This window comes from Oncorhynchus mykiss, chromosome 3, assembly GCF_013265735.2.
Source record: "Oncorhynchus mykiss isolate Arlee chromosome 3, USDA_OmykA_1.1, whole genome shotgun sequence".
Lineage (NCBI taxonomy): Eukaryota > Metazoa > Chordata > Actinopteri > Salmoniformes > Salmonidae > Oncorhynchus > Oncorhynchus mykiss.
The window spans coordinates 74,269,254-74,280,869 of NC_048567.1; the positions used below are offsets into that span (position 1 = coordinate 74,269,254).

Below are 11,616 nucleotides of genomic sequence, written 5' to 3' on the forward strand. Positions count from 1 at the left end.
GGCTGTAATCGCTGCCAAAGGTGCTTTAAAAAAGCACTGACTAAAGGATCTGCATACTTATGCATACTTATGTAAATGTGATATTTCTGTTTAAATTAAAAAACAACAACATTTGCATACATTTCTAAAAACGATTTTTGCATTGTCATTATGGGGTGTTGTGTAGATTGAAAGGAATTTTTTTTGGAATCCATCTTAGAATAAGGCTGTAACGTTACAAAATGTGGAAAAAGTCATGGGGTCTCAATACTTTATGAATGCACTGTATAACCTAACATTTATATGCAACTACAGTTGCATAAATAACTCTAAACTAAGCATATAGGAGGACCTGATTCTTTGTTAACCACTCAACACAGCATGTGCGCATTCCCTCAGAAAACATTTTGGGAAAATATCCTTTCTATTTTACTCAGCTATGTTCAGTTGTATTCATCATATTGTAAAATAAAAATAATGCCACAGACTTCTAAGCAAATCTTGTCTGCTAAATGAACTAGTGTAGCCCACAGCCATATGGCATAGCCCGATCAGGGCCTAACATAAGTACAACTCAGAATATGTTATTCTGTTCTTGAGAAATAGGCTACATCAAATCAAACTTTATTTGTCACATGCGCCGAACACAACAAGTGTCGTCCTTACAGTGAAATGCTCACTTACAAGCCCTTAACCAACAATGCAGTTCAAGAAAGAGTTTTAAATAAAATATTTACCAAATAAACTAAAGTAAAAAAGAATAAAAAAGTAACACAATAAATTAACAATAACGAGGCTATATACAGGGGTACTGGTACCAAGTCAATGTGCGGGGGTACAGATTAGTCTAAGTAATTTGTACATGTAGGTAGGGGTAAAGTGACTATGCATAGATAATAAACAACGAGTAGCAGCAGTGTAAAAACAAATAGGGGGGGGGGGTCTCAATAGACAGGGTGGCCATTTGATTAATTGTTCAGCAGTCTTATGGCTTGGAGGTAGAAGCTGTTAAGGAGCCTTTTGGTCCTAGACTTGGTGCTCCGGTACCACTTGCCGTGTGGTAGCAGAGAGAACAGTCTATGACTTGGGTAACTGGAGTCTATGACAATTTTTTGGGCCTTCCTCTGACATTTTCTTCATATCATGGTTCTTTAGACCTGTCAAAAATAAAAATTGTGTAGGCTATATTAAATGGATTTATTATACTTTTTAAAATGTAGATGTTCTAAAGGTCCACATCAGTGGCTTGTATGCTACGTGTGGAAGCTAGGAGATGCAAACTGTGTTTATGTTAATTAACGGTCAATTAGTGTAAGTCCGGAAGTTATTTGCATGACAATCACCGCCTGACAAAATGTCATGACCGCCACAGCCCTGGCCATTAGCCCTAGACCGCCACAGCCCTAGCCATTAGCCCTAGACCGCCACAACCCTAGCCATTAGCCCTAGACCGCCACAGTCCTAGCCATTAGCCCTAGACCGCCACAGCCCTAGCCATTAGCCCTAGACCGCCACAGCCCTAGCCATTAGCCCTAGACCGCCACAGCCCTAGCCATTAGCCCTAGACCGCTACAGCCCTAGCCATTAGCCTTAGACCGCCACAGCCCTAGCCATTAGCCCTAGACCGCCACAGCCCTAGCCATTAGCCCTAGACCGCCACAGCCCTAGCCATTAGCCCTAGACCGCCACAGCCCTAGCCATTAGCCCTAGACCACCACAGCCCTAGCCATTAGCCCTAGACCGCCACAGCCCTAGCCATTAGCCCTAGACCGCCACAGCCCTAGCCATTAGCCCTAGACCGCCACAGCCCTAGCCATTAGCCCTAGACCGCTACAGCCATTAAAACATCATTAAAGAAACCTATACATCGAAGACAGTGCTGCTTTCACTACCAGCTGTTTGAAGACTCGCTCCAATGAAGAACCCACACATACGTTTCAATATTCTCATACAAGGACAACAATCGCAACACAAACTCAGGTCTCATTTTCAACACAGACACAAAGTTACTTTTGTCTCTATTTAGTATTCCATTTTTTAGTTTTTCTCAAAATGGTGGGTTGGACCAAGGGTTAGGTTACGGCTAGTTCTGGGTGGTAGATTAAAACTGGGCTGATGCTTGAACCATAGTGGCTACTAAAACATTGTTTCGATAACATAGAAGGTCTCAATGACATTAGAAAGGCTGTAGGTGGGACACAGCACAAAAAATATCTGCAATCGCGGTTATATATAACTAATATGCATACTTCAGGTATGCTGTATAATTAGTGTATATTGGCGGTCTGTGCTGTTGGTGGTTGCTCTAGCATGTGTAATCAGCAGTGGGCTGAGCCCTCATCAGATTCTGCACTTTAACGTTTCACAGCTTTCGAGACTAGAGCACAACTGAAGGCTGCAAAGCAGAGGAGAGGAAAGAGAGAGTGGAAGAACAGCAGATACTGTGGGTTCTAAAGAAGAGAACCTAAAGAACTGGAACCTTCGACTACAGCCATCTATTTGGAAAGAGGGAGAAAGAGCTAGAGCAAAACAGACTGGATTAAGAAATAAAAGACATACTGGATTAAGAAATAAAAGACATACTGGATTAAGAAATAAAATACATACTGGATTAAGAAAATAAAAGACATACTGGATTAAGAAATAAAAGACATACTGGATTAAGAAATAAAAGACATACTGGATTAAGAAATAAAAGACATACTGGATTAAGAAATAAAAGACATACTGGATTAAGAAATAAAATACATACTGGATTAAGAAAAGAAAGCGGAACTATTAATCTCTGAGAGAGCGAGAAAGAGATATTTTGCCACAAAAGCACATTCACAAAGAGAGAAGAGAAACCACATGTCAAATGGACACAATTCACTCGGTGAGTACTGTGTCTATTGAATGAAAAGCTGTTGCCAGATTTAAAGGGTAAGGCAAAATCACCTTCTTTATGTGCTGTGTGTCACGCCCTGACCTTAGAGAGCCTTTTTATGTCTCTATTTGGTTTGGTCAGGGTGTGAATTGGGTGGGCATTCTATGTTTTGTATTTCTTTGCGTTTGGCCGAGTGTGGTTCCAATACCAGGACAAGATCCCACAACATAGGTGGGGAAAAAAGGCTACCTAAGTATGGTTCTCAATCAGAGACAACGATAGACAGCTGCCTCTGATTGAGAACCATACTTAGGTAGCCTTTTTTCCCCACCTATGTTGTGGGATCTTGTCCTGGTATGGTTGCTGTTGAGCCCTACAAGGCTGTTGGTTCTCTCTTTCTTGTTTTTTCTGGTTATCATTAAAGAATATGATTAACCTACCCCACGCTGCATCTTGGTCTAATTCCACCAACGACCATCGTTACACTGTGAGAGATTGTGTTGTGAATTATTGTGTTGCCAATCTTATTTCAAACCAAACTCATTGTTTCTTTGATTACGTCAATTCCAAATGACATTCTCACAGAGCGAAGAGCAAGCTCTTTCCTTTTACTGGATAGAGCCCAAAGTAATGGAACTACACTGCTACAAAATACCAACCACAATATTTTCCAACCATTTCAAGGTTTAACTGGCGGGTCTCTGAAGTATTTTGCAAGGTGATAATGTGTTGTTGAATTAAAGACATACTCTGTATTTTTTAAACCTCCAGCTTGGGGCAGGATGTGTCAATGTGTAGTAGATACATGCATAATCTATGAGCAGAATTACTGTTTTACCTCAATTAGCCACTTGAGAATTCAAGTAAAAATCTATGTTATTCCCCTCTTGTTTCCCTATAGGCCCGGTAGTGTAGTCAGTAGTGGTCAGTCAGCTGGGCAGTATGTGCTCAGTGCCCGAGTGATGTATAATGAATGATTAGTGGATTAGCTGCTGATCTGGACCTAAATCGTCCAGTTTGGCCTTCTGCCATCAAAACAGACCAGCACTAATGAGAGCGAAGTTCTCTTGGGAAAGTTCTATCTGGAAGAACCAAGAAACACATTCACTTAATCCTGAATTGAGTTACAACAAAACACAACTGCTTCCCACTCGCCAAAAACCCCAGTCAGGCTGACTTTTGTTTGATTTAAGGAGGTAGACAATGTTTCTGGCTGAAACTGTATTTTTCTTCACTTTGTCCGGCAGGACTGAGAACTGAAGAGTGAAACCGACATCATGATGAACATCTTCCCCGCCATTCGTCACTGCCTTTCCCTTTTCCAACTCCTCCCACCCAATCGTCACCACGGAGAAAACCTTCACGACCCTCTTGCCCATGATCCCTGACCCCAGGGAGCACGGTCACCTTGACGACATCTCCCTCCGGATCCCTCTAGCTGTCCTTTACTCAGTCCTCTTCGTCTTGGGCCTGACCGGCAACATCCTGGCTCCAAAAAGAACTGTCAGAGTGTTCCTCATCAACGTAGCTTTAGCCGACCTGCTACTGGTCATTTGTCTTCCATTCAGAGTGCTCTACCACAGTAAAGCAAACCGCTGGGACCTGGGCCCTAACCTCTGTAAGGTAGTGGGGAACCTCTTCTATACGAACATGTACATCAGTATCACCTTTTTAGGGTTAATCAGTGTGGATCGCTATCTGAAGATCCAGCGTGACGCCAGGGGCCAGTACCACCTCAAGGCCACCAGATGGAGCTCCGCCATCTGTGGGACAATCTGGGTCCTGGCCCTTGCCTCCGTCATACCCATGATCCTCATCTCAGAGGGCAACGAGGAGTCTGACAAGTGGGTTTAATTTTTCATGTTTAAAAAATATAATCCTTATTTTTCAAGGTGAACTTTGTTGATATTCTTTATTTCAGTAGGTTCCAGATTTTGAACAATTACACAAATAATTATTTTATTTTCTACGAATCCCCCAGGTGTTTCCAGCGTGCGAAGGGGAAGGCCTACTTTAACCTCTTCCTGGTTGCCACGTACTGGCTCGTGTTTGTCTGCCTTGTGGTGTCTTATGGGAAAATCGGCCTCAGGCTGCTGAGGATGTCGAGAGAGAAAGCGGACTTCCCCAAGGCACCCCGCTACACCTGCACAGCAAGGAAGTCGTTCTTCGTCCTCTTCCTGTTTACCGTCTGCTTCGTCCCTTATCACATGGTCCCGGTGTTCTACGTCATCTCCCAGATCAGCGACACTTCCTGCTTCTGGAGGGGCAATTTCGACAAAGCCAATGAAGTGGTGTTGCTACTCTCCACCCTCAACAGTTGCCTGGACCCTGTGATGTACTTCCTGTTATCGGCATCTGTGAGGAAAGAGACCCTCCGATTGATCAATAACGTGTTCCAACTGAGGGACCTGGAGGCCAGTGTGGATAGTGGGAGGAGCCTCGGGGAGCAGCCAACTGTTAGTTTCATCAGTAATCCGAGGAGTAAAATAACTGTCCAGCCCTGCCTTTAAGTGACAGAATTGTTTTTAGACATTAAAAGGTTGGGAAACTATATTAACATAAATGTTCATACTATTGGTGTATAGTAAATACTGCAACAATGGTCCACAGTGAAAACCAAAGCATTGATTTGTCATAAATACTTAATTTTATTTTTTATTTTTTTTTACAGTAAATGCATTTACAATAAAGAAAGACTTGTTACATCAGAGAATGAGAATAGTTGACTACAGCAAGTAGTACAACAAGTCATATACAGTCAATGAACTAAGTAGACCAGACCAAGCTACTACCGCATTGGTGCCTATGAGAGAGCCAACCCTTAAAACTTCTTTGGAATAGGGGGCAGCATTTTCACTTTTGGATGAATAGCGTGCCCAGAGTGAACTGCCTCCTTCCCAGATGCTAATATATGCATATTATTATTAGTATTGGATAGAAAACACTCGGAAGTTTCTAAAACTGTTTGAATGATGTCTGTGAGTATAACAGAACTCATATGGCAGGCAAAAACCTGAGAAAAAATCCAAACAGGAAGTGGGAAATCTGAGGTTTGTAGTATTTGAACTCACCCCCTATTGAATACACAGTGGGATATTGGTTATGTTGCACTTCCTAAGGCTTCCACTGGAAGCCGTCTTTAGAAACTTGAATGGGGATTCTACTGGGATTCTACAAGATTACTTGTTATTACTGCATTGTCGGAACTAGAAGCACAAGCATTTCGCTACACTCGCATTAACATCTGCTAACCATGTGTATGTGACAAATAAAATTTGATTTGATTTGATTACTGTGATGTGGAGCCGGATGGGAGCTCTTTGAGTCAATGGTCTGCCTACAGCCTCGTTCTCAGTCACGCGCTTTCACTTGAGAGGTAGCTGTTGTTCCATTGCTTTTCAACAGGAAAATGGAAATTTTCCGGTTGGAACATTATTTGAACTTTTATGATAAAAACATCCTAAAGATTGATTCTATACTTAGTTTGACAAGTTTCTTCGACCTGTAATATAACATTTTGAACGTTTCGTCCGAATGGACCAAATTGCGCATTTGGATTTATAGGCCTACTGGCTGCCTTTCACCTACACATAGGGGAGGAATCAGAAAGAGCAGTACTGGATCAGTACTCTTTGTATTTTGGTTGTTATCAGTTAACAAAATTCTCAGAGCAGGCTCAACTTGCCCGACTGACAGAATTGACATAAAGTGTCTGTCTTTCACTTAAACAATGGGGAGGAAACAGAAAGACCAGTTTTAGACTACTGGAATTCTTTACAGTTTCACACATACCACAACAACATAATTGTCCAATGAGGCAACCTCAGCAGAGCAGGCTCAACATGCGCCACTGCTCAGTTAACTTGCCCTGGCAAAGGGCAACCCTTAATGTCAATTCCTGTAATATGCAGCAAATTTTTTTGCCCACAGTAACACAGGATGTGTGACAGAGTGAGAAAGAGAGAGATAGATCAAGTCTTCGTGAGGTGAGAGCGAGGGAGGTACAATATTTAGATGAAGTGAGAGATACACAGCCAGTGAGCTAGACAAAGTTAAAAGGAAGTGTTCATGTCGGAGGCTAGTGAAAGCTGGATCTGTGGTGGGCCGGGTGTAGTGCACGCTGACATGGTTGCTAGGTGTACAGTGTTTCCTCCGACACATTGGTGCAGCTGGTTTCTGGGTTAAGTGGGCAGTGTGGCTTGGTTGGGTTGTGTTTCAGAGGATGCACGGGAGTTGCAGTGATGAGACAAGGCTGTAACTACTGATTGGATACCATGAAAAAGGGGTTACAAATAAATTCAAATCAAATCAAAGTTTATTTGTCACGTGCGCCGAATACAACAGGTGTAAATATTACAGTGAAATGCTGACTTACAGGCTCTAACCAATGGTGCCAAAGACAAAGAAAAGGTGTGTGTGTGTGTGTGTGTGTGTGTGTGTGTGTGTGTGTGTGTCTGTATGTGTGTGTGTGTGTGTGTGTGTGTCTGTATGTGTGTGTGTATGTGTGTGTGTATGTGTGTGTGTGTGTGTATGTGTGTGTGTGTGTGTGTATGTGTGTGTGTATGTGTGTGTGTGTGTGTGTGTGTGTGTGTGTCTGTATGTGTGTGTGTGTGTGTGTGTGTGTATGTGTGTGTGTGTGTGTAAGTAGAGAAATAAAACAACAGAAAGACATTTGAAAAAAGAGTAGCAAGGCTATATACAGACAGACACCTGTTAGTCAGGCTTATTGAGGTAGTATGTACATGTAGGTATCGTTAAAGTGACTATGCATATATGATGAACAGAGAGTAGCAGAAGTGTAAAAAGAGGGGTTGGCGGGTGGTGGGACACAATGCAGATAGCCCGGTTAGCCAATGTGCGGGAGCACTGGTTGGTCGGGCCAATTGAGGTTGTATGTACATGAATGTATAGTTAAAGTGACTATGCATATAAGCTAAACAGAGAGTAGCAGCAAAGAGGCATTGGTTACCTGTTCAGGAGGCTTATGGCTTGGGGGTAAAAACTGTTGAGAAGCCTTTTTGTCCTAGACTTGGCACTCCGGTACCACTTGCCATGCAGTAGTAGAGAGAACAGTCTATGGCTGGGGTGGCTGGGGTCTTTGACAATTTTTAGGGTCTTCCTCTGACACCGCCTGGTGTGGAGGTCCTGGATGGCAGGCAGCTTTGCCCCAGTGATGTACTGGGCTGTACGCACTACCCTCTGAAGTGCCTTGCGGTCAGAGGCCGGGCAATTGCCGTACCAGGCAGTGATGCAACCGGTCAGGATGCTCTCGATGTTGCAGCTATATAACCTTTTGAGGATCTCAGGACCCATGCCAAATCTTTTTAGTTTCCTGAGGGGGAATAGGCTTTGTCGTGCCCGCTTCACGACTGTCTTGGTGTGTTTGGACCAATGTAGTTTGTTGTTGATGTGGTCACCAAGGAATTTGAAGCTCTCAACCTGCTCCACTACAGCCTCGTCGATGAGAATGGGGACATGCTCGGTGCTCCTTTTCCTGTAGTCCACAATCATCTCCTTAGTCTTGGTTACATTGAGGGATAGGTTGTTATTCTGGCACCACCCGGCCAGGTCTCTGACCTCCTCCCTATAGGCTGTCTCGTCGTTGTCGGTGATCAGGCCTACCACTGTTCTGTCGTCAGCAAACTTAATGATGGTGTTGGAGTTGTGCCTGGCCATGCAGTCGTGGGTAAACAGGGAGTACAGGAGGGGACTGAGCACGCACCCCTGGGGAGCTCCAGTGTTGAGGATCAGCGTGGCAGATGTGTTGCTACCTACCCTCACCACCTGGGGGCGGCCTGTCAGGAAGTCCAGGATCCAGTTGCAGAGGGAGGTGTTTAGTCCCAGGATCCTTAGCTTAGTGATGAGCTTTGAGGGCACTATGGTGTTGAACGCTGAGCTGTAGTCAATGAACAGCATTCTCACAAAGGTTTTCCTTTTGTCCAGGTGGGAAAGGGCAGTGTGGAATGCAATAGAGATTGCATCATCTGTGAATCGGTTTGGGCGGTATGCAAATTGGAGTGGGTCTAGGGTTTCCGGGATAATGGTGTTGATGTGAGCCATTGCCAGCCTTTCAAAGCACTTCATGGCTACAGATGTGATGGCTACGGGTCTGTAGTGTTCTTGGGCACAGGGACTATGGTGGTCTGCTTGAAGCATGTTGGTATTACAGACTCAATCAGGGACATGTTGAAAATGTTAGTGAAGACACCTACCAGTTGGTCAGCACATGCCCGGAGCACACGTCCTGGTATTCCATCTGGACCCGCAGCCTTGTGTATGTTGACCTGTTTAAAGGTCTTACTCACGTCGGCTATGGAGAGTGTGATCACACAGTCATCCGGAACAGCTGATGCTCTCATGCATGCCTCAGTGTTGCTTGCCTCGAAGCGAGCATAGAAGTGATTTAGCTCGTCTGGTAGGCTCGTGTCACTGGGCAGCTCGCGGCTGTGCTTCCCTTTGTAGTCTGTAATAGTTTGTAAACCCTGCCACATCCAACGAGCATCGGAGCCGGTATAGTATGATTCAATCTTAGCCCTGTATTGAAGCTTTGCCTGTTTGATGGTTCGTCGCAGGGCATAGCGGGATTTCTTGTAAGCTTCCAGGTTAGAGTCCCGCACCTTGAAAGCGACAGCTCAGTGCGAATTTTGCCTGTAATCCATGGCTTCTGGTTGGGGTATGACGTACAGTCACTGTGGGGACGACGTCCTCAATGCACTTATTGATAAAGCCAGTGACTGATGTAGTGTATTCCTCAATGTCAACAGAAGAATCACGGAACATGTTCCAGTCTGTGATAACAAAGCAGTCCTGTAGTTTAGCATCTGCTTCATCTGACCACTTTTTTTAAAGACCGAGTCACTGGTGCTTCCTGCTTTAATTTATGCTTGTAAGCAAGAATCAGGAGGATAGAGTTTTTACCAAATGGAGGGCGAGGGAAAGCTTTGTACACGTCTCTGTGTGTGGAGTACAGGTGATCTAGAAGTTTTTTTCCCCTCTGGTTTCACATTTAACATGTTGATAGAACTGATTTAAGTTTCCCTGCATTAAAGTCTCAGGCCACTAGGAGCGCCGCCTCTGGGTGAGTGGTTTCCAGTTTGCTTATTTCCTTATACAGCTGACTGAGTGCGGTCTTAGTGCCAGCATCTGTCTGTGGTGGTAAATAAACAGCCACGAGAAGTATAGCTGTAAACTCTCTAGGCAAGTAGTGTGGCCTGCAGTTTATCACAATATACTCAACTTCAGGCGAGCAAAATCTAGAGACTTCCTTAGATTTCGTGCACCAGCTGTTGTGTACAAATATGCTCAGACCGCCCCCCCCCCCCCTCGTCATGTGCTGTTCTATCCTGCCGGTGCAGAGTGAATATCCATGTCGTTATTCAGCCACAATTCAGTGAAACATAGGATATTACAGTTTTTTATGTCCCGTTGGTAGGATATTCGTGATCTTATCTCCTCTAGTTTATTGTTGGCGAGTAATATTGACGGTAACGGCAGCTTTCCTAGTTGTCTTCTGCGGGTCCGGACGAGGCATCCCCCTCTTCGTCCTCTCCGTCGCTTCCTTTTGCGAATAATTGGGATGTCTGCCCTGTGGGTTGTTGATTGTTTAGTGTCTCTTGCACAATGGTAGACCTGGTTAATGTGTGTTTTGCTGAATAGTCAGAAGTGTAGACCTGGTTAATGTGTGTTTTGCTGAATAGTCAGAAGTGTAGACCTGGTTAATGTGTGTTTTGCTGAATAGTCAGAAGTGTAGACCTGGTTTATCAGAGTATTGAGACATAGCCACAGGTGTAAACCTGGTTCCTATGGGTATTTGGGCTGAGATACTGTACGCAGGTGTAACCCTGGTTCCTATGGGTATTTGGGCTGAGATACTGTACGCAGGTGTAAACCTGGTTCCTATGGGTATTTGGGCTGAGATACTGTACGCAGGTGTAAACGTGGTTCCTATGGGTATTTGGGCTGAGATACTGTACGCAGGTGTAAACGTGGTTCCTATGGGTATTTGGGCTGAGATACTGTACGCAGGTGTAAACCTGGTTCCTATGGGTATTTGGGCTGAGATACTGTACGCAGGTGTAAACCTGGTTCCTATGGGTATTTGGGCTGAGATACTGTACGCAGGTGTAAACCTGGTTCCTATGGGTATTTGGGCTGAGATACTGTACGCAGGTGTAAACCTGGTTCCTATGGGTTTTTGGGCTGAGATACTGTACGCAGGTGTAGATCTGTCTTGGGACTCAGTCAAAGGTGTAGACCTGAGGGGTATCCTACAAACCAAGCTAGATCTATTCAGGGTTAGCTTCAGTTAGCTTCACAATCCAGCACAGGCTTCATCCGTACTATGACAGTGGATATTGCTCATCCAACTGCCACTAACTCTAGCAGGCGTGTAACTGTCTAGTCCAACGCCAAACTCTTCATTGAAGCAATGGGGTGGACTGAGTGCCACATTTTAATTTGTGCTGAAATCAAAATGAAAGAAAGGTTATCTTGCACATTCCCCAGGCTACGGTGTGAAATATGCTTTTATTATACTACTTATCAATGCACAACAATATCGACCAAATCATTTTAGTAAGTCATACAAAAGTGGTACTGTGGCGGAACTTTAAAATGCATTCTGTCATTACTAAATGTAATGGCATCCCCCGAGCCACGGCCTGTTCACACCGCTATCATCCAGAATGCGAGGTTAGTTCAGGTGCATCAAAGGGGGGTTGCTGCCCTACATACTTTAAAGGCTATACACATAGATTTTCTACATTTTCAGA

At 44.2% G+C, this 11,616-nt stretch overlaps 2 protein-coding genes across 18 annotated transcripts in view; one reads left to right on the forward strand and one right to left on the reverse strand.

Moving 5' to 3' along the window:
• Window positions 1-11,616, reverse strand: part of LOC110504742 (peripheral plasma membrane protein CASK) — a 273,170-nt gene that overhangs the window by 103,736 nt on the left and 157,818 nt on the right. The gene's annotated exons all lie outside the window — the stretch shown is intronic.
• Window positions 3,197-5,738, forward strand: LOC110520581 (probable G-protein coupled receptor 34). 2 transcript variants are annotated; one of them, XM_036975208.1, is made up of 3 exons: window positions 3,197-3,332; window positions 4,093-4,689; window positions 4,827-5,738. In XM_036975208.1, exons 2-3 carry the CDS (start codon window positions 4,223-4,225, stop codon window positions 5,353-5,355), a joined length of 996 nt encoding a protein of 331 aa, XP_036831103.1. In that variant the 5' UTR covers window positions 3,197-3,332; window positions 4,093-4,222; the 3' UTR covers window positions 5,356-5,738. The 2 variants fall into 2 exon arrangements, with proteins under 2 accessions (XP_036831103.1, XP_036831104.1); XM_036975209.1 differs by lacking the exon at window positions 3,197-3,332 and having other exon boundaries at window positions 4,008-4,689.